General features: G+C 39.2%; 1 protein-coding gene across 1 annotated transcript in view; it reads right to left on the minus strand.

The window, feature by feature from the left end:
• The window catches only part of NME7 (NME/NM23 family member 7), an 89,329-nt gene that overhangs the window by 49,141 nt on the left and 21,916 nt on the right, over nt 1–18,272 (minus strand). The window contains exons 4-7 of the mRNA XM_005486166.4: nt 14,023–14,133; nt 9,972–10,022; nt 7,387–7,594; nt 4,307–4,412 (exon numbers count right to left, since the gene is read on the minus strand). Of these exons, the coding sequence (XP_005486223.2) occupies nt 4,307–4,412; nt 7,387–7,594; nt 9,972–10,022; nt 14,023–14,133 (476 nt within the window). The remainder of the gene's footprint in view (nt 1–4,306; nt 4,413–7,386; nt 7,595–9,971; nt 10,023–14,022; nt 14,134–18,272) is intronic.

An 18,272-nucleotide genomic window follows, 5' to 3' on the forward strand; every position in this document is an offset into this window, starting at 1 on the left:
TGTACAGTAAATTCACCTGAGATTCTACATAAGTAAACCTTGTTTCTGTACTTGTCTGAGACTGAACTACCATCCTCAGTATTCTTTTTGTCACATTTAGATTTGTCTTTGGAGCTACAAACTATTCTCTCACTTGGAACTTTTCTGCCTTTGCATAAAGAAAGAAATATGGTTCTTATGATTTCCTGACATGCAACATTTTGTTAATGAATATAAAGTTCTACAACTTTCTAAAGCTGTCCACTAGCTACTAAGTTAATATAGAAGAGGTCTAAGTTTTATCATCCACTCAGAACAGGTCTAAAACCACATTTCCACACAGTATCTTTTTCTTGGCAAGAAGGTATTCCTGCTCCTTTTATTTTCTATGAGATTTGAATTTTCTTTAGTTGAAGAATACTGTGGAAGACAGCACTGTATATTTTTTAATTAAGAGGAAGAAGGATTTAATTTAGCCGATACATTAGAAAAAAATCTCAAGCTTAACACATACAAGGAGAGCAAACCTGTCTGGGTAGTCAGTCTCATGCCTAGGACCTCTGAAAACCATAGAGGCTTCCTTTCCTCTAGGCAGCCTTTTCAGTTTGCATATCACACACTTCTGACCGCAGTCTTTATAGCCTGATCATCTCTATTTTAAATTTTTTCGCCTGCTAATTTTCCAAGGAAGAACTAAAGGCCACATCAAAGAAACTTTAAACCTGCCACGAAATACCAACGTCTACTTCCTACAGCAAACATGACTAAACTGTTACACATAAAAATACTAAAAGTTAATCCCACCCAGTGATCTATAGGGTGCTATTTCTGCTCACAAAACAGTCGAATCATAACTGTCCTAAGGGCACTACACTGATGTTTACTCATCATGGTGAATTTACAAGTTTGGCTTCTGAGCACTAGCGCCAATACCTCCAAATCTACTAACACGAGGGGAATTACAAAAAAAGAATGTTTATGTGATTGCAACTATGATCTTGTATCTCAAGTATCAGAAGCACAAGAAGCAGGAGGATTACAAGACACAGACCAACACTAAAATCTTCAAATTGTTAAATGACTTAACAATACAATCCTAGAGCTGTGCTTACTAGTTACCAACCTACTTGACTAAAAACTGGTCTCAGGAGAAGAGGAGGAAACTGAAAGACACTGAGAAGTTAACAGATTCTAGAGGGGATAAACCCATCATGTCTAACTGATGCAGCCCTGGTCAGAACAAATTTGCCTGGAGTAGCATCGGGTTGCTTTTGCATTCTTCTAGCTCTCAGTGAAGAAGAATTGGACTGCTCTGCAAAGCCTCTTCAGAGCTAAAATACAACCATCTCATTGCTGCCAGCCAGGGAAGTTCTCCATCTCCACTGGGAGCAGCCACCAGGGAGCTCCCTGAAGCTGTCTACTCCAGAATCCTCTGGGCTACACTGCCTTCCACGGCCTACCCCTTTCTGATCCTCCACAGATGTTACGCTGACACCAAACGGACACAATAGCTATGGCCCTACTTCTTTAAGAGATGTGCAGGGCACAACTCCTAGAGGGCCAGTGATGCCAGCATTACGAGCACTCTTGACAGCCGAGGTTAAACTTCACCTTGCTCCCCCAAGACCGTTTAGCAGGCCAGGGTTCCTCTGCAGCCTGGCAGACATGCTGACACTCCTGCTTACAGGAATTCTCAGTTGCCTGGGCACTGCACAGCTCCTGCTGTGGTTGGCCGGGCTGTGCTGCTGTGGCTGCCTAGACCAGACACTTCTGTATGTCCATCAGGAGAGAGGCAGCAAGGCCAGAGATAAAACCAACACTAACTTTCCTCTACTTTATCACTAGATAGAAACCACCTGTAGCTATCAAAGTAATTTCATAAGAGAGTATTGTGCCCAAGAATTAACCAGCATGAACTAGAGATTACATCCTGAAAAGCACCCTAGTTTACAGCTGCCATTAAAGCAAATCATCTTCTAGGACAGAAAGCCAGGAAGACTTTTCCTTCTAAGAATCAGTTATGCAACAGACTCTGGAGGAAAAACAAACACTGGGGAAAAGGGCCAGAAAGCAAAATTCAAATCATTAATTCAGCCAAATGTCTCTACAGAAATAAAGACTAGGTCTCCATATAAACTGAAGTACATAAGTGAAACTTCATGTAAATGTAAATATGTAATGAGTAGCTTATATTCATGGTAATTAGATAGCCAAGTTCAAAGCCTCAGCAGTGCATAGGAAATTGCAAAAAGGTTTATTTTTAGATATCAGTACTGAAAATTTGTAGAGCACAAATCAAAACTCCAACGCAGAAGATGCTCTGATGCTTTGACCCACATGATTTTCTTTCCATGCCTCTGGCTTTGCCAAACCACCTTTTCCCCCTGAAGACCACACAGGATTTCCTCTCCAGCTGCTGTGCTTCCACTTACCTGACTGTGTGTGCAGCTTTTGCTTTACCTATTTTCCTCTCCAGCTGCTGTGCTTCCACTTACCTGACTGTGTGTGCAGCTTTTGCTTTACCTATTTAACTGTCCTTATCTTAACCCATGAGTTTCCTCACTTTTACTCCTCCAATTCTCTCCCCGATCCCAGAGAAGTGAGCAGGCGGTTGTGTGGGGTTTGGCGGCCAGCTGTGGTTAAACCACAACAGAGTGTTAAAACAATCTGCTGACTTAGAGAAGTCAATTCTGATCTCTTTGTTTTTGAGGGTAGTAATTACAGCTGTATGGAGGGAGAATGCTCACACAAGGTACACTTTTTGTCTTTCAAATTTCAGTTGCTTTTTGGCAGCTGTCCTCTGACTTTCCAGCCCTCTGTGGAGTGAGAAAAGGGACTATATAGGGTACATTAAGACCAGCACTCACACTACAAAGTCGGATGTGCACACACATTTTTTGTTTACATACATTCATACCTCCTCTCCTCACCACCTTCAGCCTCCTACAGGCACTCACACACCCAGAGGGATGTGCAAATAGGGTCACAATTTGTCTTCTGACAACTCAGAAAAATTCAGAGAAGTTCCAGAAGAAAAAAGGAACAGACATCACACTGAAATGTACAGAGATGAGTAAGATTAAAAATAGCAAGAGAAAACCTGAGTCTGAACCTTTATATGTAATAGAAATTTTATCTTAAGTCTAAAAAAAAAAACAGTCCATGCCATCCACTTTGCTATTTTTACAGTCAAATGAAGGACTCTAACAATCCTGCCACAGAAAAGTGTATCCTCTGCAAACATGTAGGTGGGTAAAATCATAGTCCCAGCTGCTGTCCATATTTCTGTAAAAGGAACATCGCTGTGTCTTTACTGCATGGCAGACTTATCAGCAGCAAATGCCATGCAAGGCCTGGAAGAGATAACAGGCACATTATCAGTACCAGCTACGAAACTCCTCCTTGTGAAAGCCTTTTTTAATTTCAGCAAGCTCTCTAGACTTCCCACCTGAGGTGTGAAAGGCCTGGAAACTGCTCCAGCCACTTCTGCTCTTTCCATTTAAGCTATCCACAAAGAAGTGATTAGAATGTTGCAGTGTGCTCTGCATCTTACTAAGAAAAAACTCTATGTTCTCACATGGCAATATTTATTCTGCATTCAAAAATACTGTTTCAGTGCCTGAGTCAAAATATTTTACTGTGCTCACTGCTCCTACACATGCTCCTGGATCTAAGTACAGGACACACAAGCGAGGTTATTTTTGCATGGTAACAGCAGAGCATTAAACATTCCCAATACTCATATGGCAAACTTCCAGGGCATTCTCCAGCACAGAAAGCACCACAGAATCCACCAAATGATTTAGGTCTTTGGCTCACTTTCATAAACAAGCCTTTCCTACTTTCCATCCCAAGCACATTCAGTAGAAAGAGATTTGTAGCAGCACAGATCTCCCTTTGTGAGTCATTTGGATCTGATGTGCTACTGCCTGAGCAGAGAGCCCTGGATCATGGCCAGGTGTCCTGCTTTCACTCTCTTGGGAGGATGCTAACCTCCAGCAGGTGACTGTGCTGGGCAGACAGGAGCAAGGACATGGGAAGCTGTCACAATAAGATATGTCACACCTCACATAGGTTTTAATCTTTTTCACCTCTACCTTCTTATTCTGAAGTGAACAGGTATCTGCATGGAAAGCACATGACCCACTCACTCTTCATGGAAATGAACTGCAGAAATACTAAATGAAAGACAATGTATCTGCAAGCTTTTGCATGTGAAATACACCCTTTGCTCACACAGTCTCATTCTCCCAAAAAGAGGGCAGAGGAATGGTCATGGATACAACAGACACATACTGCTTTCTCCTCTGCTATCTGCATTGCTTACCTTCATTAACAGCATGAGGCTTAATAATGCAACAAGTACAGTTTGTGAATTTGGCACTGCTGACTGGTCCACGACCTCCACTGGAGGGAAAGAACAGCTCCAGCTCCTGAAAACAATTGTAATAAAACACATTTTAGATTGATCTAGCTGCACACATCAGCTTTTATCATGAGTAACAACATCTGAAGTATCCATAATCACAGAAGATAAACCTTTAGTGCATATTTTTTTCCTATGAATACTTCTTCCCTGAAGCATTATCTCAAATGTATCTTTTCCTCTCTGGCATCACTGCTACAATCACAAAAACAGGGCTGGAGTACTTCTTGCAATATCTTCCTTTCAGTTCTGCAATGCAATCTGTTCATACTCGGAGCACTCAAAATGCTGATGCAACAATAATTTGGTAGAGGTGTTCCCAGCTTTACTAATACTCTCTCTCTTTCCTCAGCATCTTTCCAAATCCACTCCCTTACACACATATTTTATTTTTCCTTTTTTTCAAATCATCTTTTCCACTACATAAGCAAAAATACAACTATTATCCATTTCTCAGTATGTTTTCTTTCCATATACAAAACGGACCTCCTTCCAAATTCTTTACATTTTCTTCATCTTAAACAACTAAACTTTGTCTAAAATTGCTGCGTCACTTCTCATGCCTTATTGGCCCTATAATTTTTTTAAATTATATTAATTCTATTAATTAGTTCAGTCTTACTGAATTGAAGCTGATGAACCCAATGGCTTTGATTTCTCAGATAAATCAAAGAAACCTTTTTGTCTTCAATTTCTTTCTTCCCACCATCATTATTTAGGCATCAGATACCTTGTGTCTTAGACCATACTGGGGTGAACTTGGCAGTCAGGTGTTTTTCCTCTGTGGTATTTATCACTGTTCACTGCCAGCTTCATACTTTTTCCATACCATTTATTCACATATGTTACACAATCTGCCAATCAACAAATGTGCAAAACACAGGTTCCATTTCTTACCTATTGGTCAAATTCAGTAAGAGAAATGATACATTTCTATTTAAGAGAAAATGTTTCATCCAAGAAATACTACTACCAAATGTATTTGATTTTTTCCTGTATAACAGTAGCAATGCTAAAGGCCATTTCCTGGAACTGTCTCCCTTAATTTACTAGCTCAGCTTAAATGGAATAGACTCACATTTAGCTCATGGCACTTCAACCATTTCTGTAATCCCTTCTTGAAGAATTACACAATTCAAACTTGTTGTGCTTTGGATCTTGGGCAGTGGATCCTGGACAATGTGTCTTTCAACAGATGGAAAAAGCGTATTTGTTTTTCTGCTGGCAAATAATCCACCTTTTAAGTGGGTGCACCTGAGACAACAGGGTTCATTCCTTACATCCTTCTACTGATAAAATGCTGCATGATTCAAGGAACTTGTCCCACTCTATTAATTGCTATTTACTCCAAAAGAAGCAGCCAGAAAACGGCAGTAAAATACATGTAATAGTTAACACTTAGTTTTATCCACTAAAATTCATAAAAGGAAATTAACTCAATAATGCTAAAGGACTTGCATTATGAAAGGCCAAACTATAATCTTGTTGAGCCTTAAAAAAAAATATCATTTTCCTTACCCTTTATTCCTGATCTAAAGAAATTACAAAATTTGGCCTGCAGAGAGACAGCAGCTTAGAATGTATCAGAGACATACTTTCATTTGTCATTTTGCCATCAAAAGAACAATGCAGCTTTCCACTCTAAATGTTGATCTTACAGTACATTCATTAAATGTGGTTGAGACTTCAGTTTTCTGTCAGGAGAGTTAATTTAGGTCCCTTTATCTTATATTTCCTTCTTTTCAGCAAATCTTCTGCAGGCACAGCCAACTAGTTTCCATAACAACTGCTATACAGCCATATAATACTAGGCCTACTAAATTAATAAAGGCACGGGGCACTAAATTCAAAATGTTGTTTGATTTATTAAAGAGAGGTATCATTAACACCACAAAGATGCACACATCTGCAGATGTTCAGCAAAATAATCTCAGTGTCATAAAAATGCTGCAGATGACCGGGGCCTTCAGACATAGTTTCAAAAATAATGAAATGCAGCAAGAATAACAAACTAAAACCTAAGCACATACTTATGCTTCTAACCAAGAATTTATGCTAATAGATACTCCTTCCTACACTCTCAGTTCAGAAGTTGGCGCAGTTGTCATGGTAGTACACAGGAAAAAAGAGAAACTTTCACCCTTATATATGAAGACATCTAACTATTTAACCAGAGGTCTGTCTCCAGCTGTGCTACTGCAGCTGTTCCAAGTTAAAGAGGGAAGACTAGAATCAAGGAAGCAACAATTGGTATCTTTTCCCAGCTAAAGTGGTTTACAGCTGAGACACCAAGCAACACATCAATCAACCATGAGATAAACATTATTCTTGCTATAATTTATTAGCATATCTATCCCACAACAATGGACACAAAAGTCACCTTAATTCTACAGAAATAGTAATATCTATTACCCAGTCCCAGGGCTTTTTCTTAGCACTGAGAAAAGAAACATGGCCAACAAAGCAAAATGGAACCAAACTCCTCAAAGCCATGTCCACTGTGTTACCTCTCAAAGCACAAAGCACTACAAAGTGGCCTGGTTTTTAATTTTTCATTCTGAACAATAACAGCAAAGTAGGCTGCAAGCAGAGCACTAGTGAGAACTGTGAAGGAGAACAGATGTGTAAAACACAAGAGCGCACAAAAAGATTTAATCATTTAATCCCTTTCTTTTTATGACCAACATTGGTAGACTATAGGTAGATTACACAGACTATGCAATACATCACCGTTTGTGATGTACAGGAGACAATAAAAATGACCAGGCATGCTCTCCTGATCAAAGCACCCAAGATTCACCTTTGTGATAAACAAGATTTCTCTTTTCAGACAGTTTATTTTTCCATGCTAAAAAGAAGCACATGAAGAATATGTAAACTAGTTATGAACTCAAGTGTAGAAACAAAATGAGAAATTCCTAATCTGGTTGTTAGCAGATAAAAGTAAAAATAAACCTCAGTCAAGAAAGTCAAAAACTTACTTTAGCAGCTGAAGCAACTGAATCTGGGCCATAAGCTGCATCTCTGAGGCCACAATATCCAAAGCTCTCCGCGATGCTGTCCAGTGTATCACTCTCAGTCGTTGCAGGGTTTGCTGGCCCCAGTATTGCTCTCCACTTACTCACAGCATCATCTCCTAAGAGCTCCATAGCAAGGATGGGGCCACTCATTATTATCTGGAGAAGCTCACTGCAAAAGGGAAACAGCACATGGTGATTCACGCTACAAATTAAAACCAACAAAAACGTGACCCAGTGGAGATGCTCAGAACTCAAACTGACAAGATCTGGAGCAACCTGATCTAACTTTGAAGTTGACTTTACTTTGGGGAACAGGTCAGATTAGGTCATGTGCAGACATTCCCTTATTATGGTTGTAGAAAAAAAGCAACATGTAGCTAACCCAAACTCACTCAAGCTACTCTGTAGACTCCTAGATTTCAAAAGAATTTTTAAAGGATCAGTACTGATGTCCTGGTAACAGTGAAGGAGAGACCCTGGTAACCACTTGACTAACAGGAATGATTCCTAAGCTTTCCTCTTCTGCACAGCAGCATTTCAAGGCTCTCATACATGACCTGGATGTGTACCCCACTGACAGAACATCAGCACTGCCCCACAGATGTCTGCCATGGATTTTGCCCAGCCAGCGTCCAAAGTGGGAGAGAAGGGAAGGAGTTGAAAATTAGCATGGAATAAGGGACTTACTCAAAAAGTGAGCTATTACATCTTGGCATAACTCAACTGATTTTAATGGGATGAATCCAAATAAGGAGAAGTTGTTTTCAGGAGCAGCCTGCCTCCTGTCTTGACCATCTCACAATAGAAAACAACCATCCAAAATTGGTAACCCAAACATTCCATTTAAAAACTAAACAGAATACCAATAACTATGGTATCTTCACAAAACATCCATACCAATAAGCCTGTCTTTTCACTGTTTAGTCTGGACAGAACCAACGAAGGAGAACATTGGCCCTGAGTTTTGTACTATTTTGTTAAAAAGAAGAGCTTTACACAATTATAACTGTGGATGTGCATGCTTCTCCAACTACCTTCTTCCTAATGATCCCTGGTCAAGAAGAGAAGAAAAATCCTAGTAGTTTTTCGAAAAAGAAACAATGTTAAAACTATTTAAAATTACATAAAGAAACAACACAATAAAAAGTGATTGGATATCAGGTTCTGTTGGTCAGAGTCTGCTTGTTTAGGACATTTAAACAGTACACATACATACATCCAAGAACAAAGCAATTTCTACAACACTATTTACTGTGCAGACTAATCCTTGAATTTTTTAAAAATTTCTTTAATATGAAAGCCATTATTTTCCAAACAATAGAACTATTATTTTTCCTTACTATTCACTAGACTTACATTTACTAGTGAACTTGCAAATGAAATCTGAATTTAAAGACAATATAAAACATCAAATATAAATGAGTCGTGTATTTCACACTTCACTGCCTTGAAGTTTCTTGTTTCTATTTGATTTGGAATGCTCTAGAGCTTTTTATTTCTAATTTAGAGAAAAATCATATACAGAAGATGTAGCAAATAGGACTGTAGGATGGGAGACAGGCACATCACAGAGGACAAAGGCTACAGTTCCTCAGACAATTACCATTAGTATAGATAGACATCTGTGAAATAAGACTTCAGGCAAAATTCTTGATTATTTATCAACATATTCAAGCAGGCTTACTCAGCAAAGAAAAGGCAATTCCAAATCATGCATTCTCTGACCTCCAACATGGTCAGACATAGCCTGGGGCCATGTCTCTCTGAAGGGCTTGAGTTTGGACCCACAACAAATCAGCTGCTGCTGCTGGAGAGCATCTGGCAATGCTAGTTCTCAAGCACTTCGTGTCAGAACTGAAACCAGGTCTTTCAACCACATCAGTGCAAACACATGCACCAATATGGCTGAAAAACACAAGGCACCTTCTCCCTAGAAGAGGCAGAATGCAAAGTGGAGAGGGAGGAAAAGAAAGTTGCTGGCACTTTCAGGAAAAGTAAAAACGATTCAATCTCTGGGTCATAAGCATCCATCTGGTCAGTTATGGAAAGACTAAGGTTTCTCACATCAGGTGCAGCAGTCTAACATCATGCAAGTTTGACATTTGTCCAAGGGTAGCAGTTCAGTAAAAACTACCCTATGAACTATCCTTTCAGTTACTTATTATTTGGGATATTTGTTACCAAATCAATTCTTACAACTAAGTGTTCCCCCTAATTCGCATCTGCAAGCTCCACCCTGATCCTGAAGACAGCCCTTCTCTTGGCTTTGAAGTTTTGTCCTGCTAGGAGCATTTTCACTTCTGAGGGACAAAAGGCATTCCCCTGATACCACTGGGTTGTAAAAAGTGTGAGTTAAAACCATAAATAGCTGAAATAAGGATCTCTCCCTGGAGGAAGAAGAAAAGGTGCATGCTTTGCAAAGGGCTCCACTCAACTAAGACAAGCTCTGATTCTCCCAAAGTCCCATGGCATCAAAAATAGTAAATTAATTTTGTGCGTTCAATAAATAAGCTTAATACATGTCAAGCTGAAATTGATATACCTACTGATAAAAGGGTTTTGCTCGATAATCAGCATAGAAATCAGCTGCTTCTTTTCTGAAAAAGTAAAAAGACAGAGATATAGCTATAGATATATATACACATACATACATGTATACATAAATCCCCCCTGAAAACCACAATTATCATTCATTCAAATACCATCCATAAACATGTTTCTACAGGCAATGTCTTCCTAAACTGGACACCTTGTTGGGTGTTCATGTCCAATAACAGAAACTACATTTAAATTTCATATTTTGTGCAGCTACCAGTACAGCTGACTACTCCTCATGCTCCTGCTCTGAGAAGGAATTACTAAAGCCCATTTCATGGTCATTGATTGTCCCCACATTCTCAGGTTGAGAAATAAATGCAGCAGAGTCACCTTCTTGCAAGCCATTTGCTATTATGTTGCTTTCATCATTTATGAGTTTGAGAGGGAATGCTGCTAAATGAAGCCTGGTTTTAAAACATAAAAAATTTATCTGCTCCACTGGAACACTTCTTTATCAGGGCTAGTCTTTGATTAAACTGGTGCATAACAAAATCCTGCATAACCTGGTTTCCATTCAGTGTTCTCAAATCTTACAAGCTGAATAGGCAGCACAATAGCCTCCATATTAAAACTGGATTTCCCCCACACTTTCATGCTTCAAAACTCAATTTGGCCTTGCAATCTCATCAGGAAACACAGCAGTGACTACACACTCCTTTCTTCCAAAGCAATGGGATTTCTGCAGTGAGGGGTTATTGGAATGTTGGGGGACACAAGAGATGATGGACTTTGGCCTGGTTAACATAAGAGATTTGAGAACAGGATGCCTTGGCAAAAGCAAACAGAACTTTGAAAATTAGACCTAGATTGTAAGAAGAATAAATCAAATGGGTTTACCAGAAAAAGAAAATTCCATAAACTCTGCAAGCAAGACATGTTGTTATATGCATAAGGTTGTGTGTGTTTTTAACCTAATCATTGTAGTACACATTACAGGTCTCCCTGAAATAATATATAAGCATTTGTATCCCACAATAAAATCGGATTCTAATCACCAAGTCAGTCTCCCCATCTCTCTCTGTCACCAACAAGGGTCTCCTCACACAGCCAGGCAAATAAAGGCTACCAGGCATACCCAGCGTGTCTGCAGCACAGCTGTTACTCAGCCTTTCCTCAGGAGCTGGAAGTAAAAAGATGTCCTTTTCAGACAGGGTGACGGCCCTTCCCAAGCTCTGCATTCCCACAGCCATGGTCCTACCTGCACTGGGCTCAGCAACCCAGCCACAAGGTTTTGGGGACCGCTACAGTGCAGAGCTACCATCCATCCACCAATGGACATACAGTTTTGTGGCTTTTGACCCCACCAGCCCCTGCCACCAGCCAACCTATTCTCTTCTACTCTCGTCCCTGTCTTTTTCTCCAGCTGCTTCTCACGTTTTACTCTTGCTTACTGAACTGCCTTTTCTGCATGGCTACAGCTAGAAAAATCCATGAAGTTTTTCAGCTCTAAACCTGCTATTTTTCAGCTTCAGAAATCCTGTTGAGAACACAGGCTCCTTATTGGCTTGCTCCAAATTCTGGTGTGTGCCACTTTTTGAAGCTGGAATTTGTAGAGAAGGACAAGCTCCTCAAGAGGACTGACAAGTGAAAGAAAGAAAAATTGCTGACCTCTACTCTGGGTACAGAGTTCATAATAAAGCAGTGCTGTAGGGTGAGATTACAAATTGGAAAGTTGTTTTTACCTGCAGCACAGTCTTCTAAATTTTTCTGGTCTCCATGAGTTTGCTCGTTTTCAGCACCTCTCTTTACTGACAGAAATTGCCTGCATATTTTTCAAATAACAGATTCCAAATGTGAAGAAAGGCATAATTCTGTCATCTGAAATTGAACTTTTGACGCCTCTCTCCCATTTGCAGTCCAGACTTAAACCAAATATTGCCAGAGGAAAGAAATAACATCAAGAAGAACATAAGAATAATTTAATTTTCTTAACATTTATCCATGTTTGAACAGTCACATTTTTCTCCAGCTTTTTTATCAAAATGACCTGAGTAATTCCTGGTTTATTGCTTTTAGTTCAGTATAAGTATGAGCCATTCAAAATCCAAAATATTTTTATCAACCATACAGTATATTTACTTTCCTTCCTTTTCAAACAAAGGCAGAAGCATGATGTAAAAATTATGCTAGACACCAGAACTCTTGCAATCTCATGCTTCAAGCCTACACTGGGCAAAAGGTTTGCCTACAATTCATTATTTCACAAGAAAACTTCTTCTGAAATTAATTTACCAAAGAATTTTGGAGAGGAAATATGAAAAGGGTATGTGAAGAGATTAAGTATCACCATTTCTGATTGCAAAGAAGTATTCAAGAGGTCTGTTTCTGAAACAAACTGAGCTCTACTATTCAGTTAACAATTCCCACTGAAATAAATATCAAAGTGCAGTTGTGTTGCATAACTTAGTTTCTTTTAAATTTTATTATTAGTTCTCTGTTTTCAAATAATGGAAAACAGTGTTCACCTATGTATAACAGACTGAACTGACACAGGATTAAAGGAAGAGACTGAAGAAGCAAGTGCCTGCCCACACTTCCATATCTTCACTACCACTTCTACAGAAGGCATGAATCTACTTAACAGTGATTGACAGACAACTGTTGTTAATAATCCCTTTAAAGAAAACAGCAGATGATGATGATGATGATGATGATTTGAACAAGCAAGCCTGCAGAAATATAAGGGTAGAAGACTTTGGCAAAGCCATAGTTCTATCATTTTAAAATGGCACAGCCCCAAGAAATTGAGTAGATGGTATGCAGAGAAACCACAAAATACTCAAGACACTATTTAAACACATTCAGTATCACAGCCCATTCTTGTGCTTATTAATAATTAATTTCAATTATACAAGACAACCAGAAATTTTTATTTTGCAGTAGGCAGTAAAAGTTCAAGTCTCCATTTCTTCCCTTCAGTGTGTCAACTCTAAAGCATGTGACTTGGCTCAACAGTTTGACTTCTCAGAGAGATGCTCGAACAAAGCACCACCCAAAACAACACTTCAGGATCAAATCTCTCATGTGGCAGGAGAGAGGAAGCAAACAAAAAGCTAGTTTGAAAGAACATTATGAATTGCAAAGGAACATTAGAAACATGTTTGAACTCGTGAATTGGAGTTGTTGGGTGGAGGATCTGGAATCACTACCATCAGATATTGCAGCAGGTGTATCCAGAGGAGGAAGTCTTTTAGTGATTTTATCAGTATTTCAGAAAGCCAAAAAGGTTCTGAAGTGAAGGAAAAATTGTTGCTGACCTCTCACATAAATAATAAGAATACATGAAAATGGTATTATGTAAGATAGATAGCTTTTCTTTCAAAAAACATGTTGCATACGAATAGGTTTGGCAAAGCAGCAATGGAAAAATAATGCAGCAACTTTGGGAAAGTCTTCTGAGGTAAATTAATTATGTTCTTCTTTCCTCTGAAGCATGGAAAAAATTTCCTTTAAAATCTTGGGGCTCATTAAGAAGTGGAGAACACTGAAAGTTGAGGTATTAGGAAGATGCATGAGTAAAACCTGTCCAACCCTGCACCATCAGAAGATCACTTGCTTTGCCTAGGACTTCCAGCAAAAAATCTGAGAGCAAAAATTAAGACAACAGATTTACTGAGAGCAAGTAAACCAAATACTTTAAAGACAACATTATTACAAAGAACAATACCGCCTGTATGAGGAAGCCTGGAGGTGAGGACACAGACATGTCAGCAGTAAACACTGCTGGATTGCTAAAGCTATGGTAGCCACCTTGGGTTCATACAGACATGACGAATTTCATCACCCATACTCATTTGCACAGCACTTTTTGATACTTAGTTTAAATCTCTAAATACTTTCAGAAACCTGCAGAACTGTGAAACTGATGAGTTTCATGAGTTACCTCTTTTACCCACTGGAATCAATCTGACAGATGGGACAACACAGAATAGCTTTAGAGAATATTCTTAATTGCAAAAATATTTAGATACAATAGAGCTAACCTTAAGAATTCCTTACCTTGAAAGCAGCATCATTTTGGCCTTAGTTATTGTCAATCCAGCATTAATAATGATATCAAATAATTGTCCCATCTTACGCATTCCATCAGGTTTAATCAAAGCCAGTGTTCTGGGGAGGAAAAAAAATATATTAGAGAGATACAGTCAACACAACTTCCCTTAGAGCATTTGGTGTGCATGTTTGGTTATTCAGACAAAAAAACAGCACATCAAAGAGAAATTCTGTCACCGCCACATATTCACTGTCCCAGTGTCTCATCAATTTCCATTCTGTTCTTGAATGCCTGTGCAACACATTATTCTGATAAGAACAAGGTTTGCACATTTTAATTTCCTTGGCTTTCTAACCCAAGTCAGCTCACAATGTTCCACCAGCAGTTATTATTTACCAACTTCTCCCTTTGCTCTCAGAGCACATGATTTGACCACTTCTTCCTTAGATAACTGGTATCTCAACAGCTCCTCAGTCTGGGTCAGAACACAATTGAATTGTTAATCTCTCCCTCTGCTTGCTCAACTCCCTTTTCCCTAATGTTAATCATACACATAAAATTGAAGTTGTTAAAATTCCTGTTAAAAAATGTTAGTCGAACATGTGCCTCTTCCATAAAACTCAAAGTCTGAGTTTGATTGTTTTATTTATACTTTTAAAATACTTGAAGACCTCTGTGAGAAGAAGATCCTCTTGTGCTTGTTACAGTACAAAAACTTCATGGTATAGAATGTGCATGCCAAATAGATGACACTGTTAATAGACATAATAAAAGGATGGAAGAGGAGGTATTTAATCTCTTATACTGACTGACAGCTATATTCTGTATTCTAAGGGACATCAATCCAAAAATCTCTACACTCTCCCCCACATCTTTGTTTCCAAGTGCATCTTGTCTTCTAGGTAATTATCTTTTTACACTCTACATCCCCAGGGCCAGAACTATTTTAGTGAGCTTTGCACAGCGCCAAGAACACCATCAGCACTAAACGTATTATTAATCAAAAATAACAAGCTCAAAAAGAAGGTCTGTAAAATTGCATTTTCTGTTTGCATTCGTCTTGTGGTGAGTCAGCTTCAAATGTGCTCGGCTTACAAACCAACAGATTTATTCAACCCTGCATCTCAGAAACGCCACATCTCTGACAATCCTAGGGACCAGTTTCCATCTTGTACACTGTTTCCAATAAAGAAGGCTCTCCAAGATAGAATTTTTTATTGCAGTACTTCCTTGAATGAAACACACACAATTGCAAATTTCCTATTTTATATACCAGCATAGCATGGAAAGTAGCCCTTAGGTTAGCAGCAATATATTCCAGCCAGGGCAAATATGCTGAGATTATAGGAGATGGATGAACTTCCAGTACATTTGCTCTGAACCTTAAGTGACCCCAGATCGACAGACGCTTTGGCAAGAGACAGACTATTTCACAGCAAATGTAGAGCAAGGGAGGTGTTAGGACCAGGAAATGTAACCAGGAAAATTTGAACATATGCGACATTTTATCTGCAACTAAGGGAGAGGCGTAGATGACCTTCAGAGCCCAGAAACAAACAGATTTCCTCAAGCACCACAAAGCTCCCATACACAGAGCACCTCAGGCTCAGACCCATGGGGAAGTAGGATACAAAAGGACTGATGGACTAAGGCTGCAGCCAGAAACTGCATGGAAGCAGTCAACTAACACGGCGCTTCAGTCCAGGCTGCACAGGCTACAGTTGGTTTAACCCCATTTCAGAGAAGGAAAGGCAGACCTCTCAGGAAAGGCTGACCTCTCACCAACACTGAACACAGTTTGCCAGCATACTCCATGCAGCTTTAGAGCCTGTTCCCCTCTTTCCCAAGGATTTCACAGCTCCACCTCATTTTGTGATACTATTTATCTTATCACATGGTGTACCACGTGAATCGAGGCCCATGAGGAGAAGCAGCTGCATGTTTGATCAATGAGAACCACACAATGCATGACCTGTATGCTGGCACAAGAGGTTCTCTACACTCTCATTTCCCACAAACAATAAGGATCAAACCTCTGGAATGGGATTCCCCAGCACCATTTGCATTTCCTCAAGGAACTCTTTTTTGAATTTATGTTATTACACAGGTTGTCTGAGACAAACTGGTAATGCTAGAAATAAATTGTCCCTTACTTTTCTAATTTCAAGGGTTTTTAGTAATAGTGCAATTCCTACAAATTTGCAAAGAAATATTGCATTATGAAGCAATTTACCTAGAAGAGGTAATGCAAACTGCAATAAGCAACCCTTGTAATGTCTTTTGTCTGACACTGATATTTAAATTGTAGCATTTCGGTGTGAACTTTTCAGAAGTAAGCAGGATACAAAAAGCAGATGCTAAGGCCTGTTTCTGAGATTGGATTTTGGTTCATGTGCCCTATTTTTAGTTTTAATTAGGAATACATTTCATGGGGTTGGCATGATGCAGTCTGCAGTGTGCAGTCTGCGGATTTGAAAACTGCTTAGTGTCGAGAAGCCAAGGAGAAAGAAGGAAAATTAAGCTCACATTGCTTACATTTTCAGAGGGACTGCGTGACAGTACCACAACGAGTACTGAAACAACAGCAAATAAGAACTGATCAAAGGAACAATGCACAAAGCATGCTGTGACTATGCTTTTGAGACCTACTTACTTCTAATAATAGCACTGCTGCACGTACAGTAGCTTATGTCTTGAAGGGGAAGAATTGCTGATTATGTCAAGGACTAGAAGCATAAGAATAACATATCCCATTCAAAACAGAACACAAATATTTCTGCATGACAAACAAGTTTTCTAACATCATTTTCAATACCAGTGATACTGACTCCAAGTAATGCCTACTCAGGCAGGACACACTGGTCAGACAAATGTTTACCTCAGGTTACAACCACCCAGGATCACAAGGCTACAGAAACAGAAAGCCCTGTCCCATGCCAGTGATTCCTTATGTGGCACACTGTAAGTAAGCACATGCTGACCTAACCATTTCAGTCACTGTTTGTTATGGTTTTCTTATGATACACTGGGAGGGGAACAGAAATGCAGAACATTTAAATACAACAATATTGAAAAACTGACCCAAGACTTAAGAAAAGTAGAGACAGAAACTGAAATAAAACTGTCTTAATAATTCTAGCTTAATTCTAGAAAGTGCCTGTGTAAATCTAGCCTTCTTCTACACATCTGTTTTGTATCTCATGTACCCAGGGTCCCGTTCACTTGTTTTGCTGACAAAAGTAAAGGTCCCTAACTCAAAACATTCAAGATTTTTTAGATATTCACTCCACAGTCTCCCTCAAAAGCCTCTGCTGAGCCTGTCTTAGGACACATTGAGTGACCAAAGAATGTATTGCTAAAGTCAAACTGATCTGCCAGTAGTCTTGTACAGCACAACAGCAAAAAAAAAAAAAAATTCTGCTTCATACAACAACCTTCAAATTATTAATATAATTCCAATTGCAGATTATTTTGGGAATTATCATGCACGGCACAAATCTTGTTAATCTAATAACTGCTATAAAACCTGCTAGGAACAGGCCAAAAAGACAACTCACAGGCAACTCTTTTGCCCAAGGAAACTCTTTTAATATGACCCTGTTTACTCAGTGAAAGCTTCTGTGAAGACACTGAATTTTGAGGATCCTTTGCCTGAGTAAGGTACCTTTCACTATGTTCCTTTGGGCTATTCTGAATGTGTAACACCACTTGAATATCTATGTTATCTTTCAGCCAACATTCTTAAAATGTTTTCCAAACAGCTGACGTGTCATAAATGCCTTTTCCTCCTTTTGTAGAGCAGTACAAAAATTTGCCTCCTCCTAAGACCAACACAATTAAAATGTTGCCATGTAGACTGCAACATCTCCTACTAAAGAAAACATCATTTTATCATTAGTTGCCTTTTCCTGGTGCAACTGCAGGAGCACTGCAAGAGCACCAGGCATTATGTTAGTTTAGGCAGAGTAGGAAATACACAACTTTACACTGATATAAAGATTTACCAAATCTTTACAATCTACCCAAAGCTGCACTGAGGAACAGAAAGAGTAGCCACATGTACAGAATCCATCCCCTTGTGTTCTCTACCTCCTTTGCTGCTCTTTCACCATGCCCAACCCCAGCTTAGAGAAGTACCAGAACTCCTGAAAAAATATTATGGCATGTATTTTCACAGCGATTTTTTTTTTGTGCAGTTAAGACAAAGATGTGTGTTAAAACATGCAGTTCTTCCTCTGTCTGGTTATGTACAACT

This window comes from Zonotrichia albicollis, chromosome 2, assembly GCF_047830755.1.
Source record: "Zonotrichia albicollis isolate bZonAlb1 chromosome 2, bZonAlb1.hap1, whole genome shotgun sequence".
NCBI classification, from domain to species: Eukaryota; Metazoa; Chordata; class Aves; order Passeriformes; family Passerellidae; genus Zonotrichia; species Zonotrichia albicollis.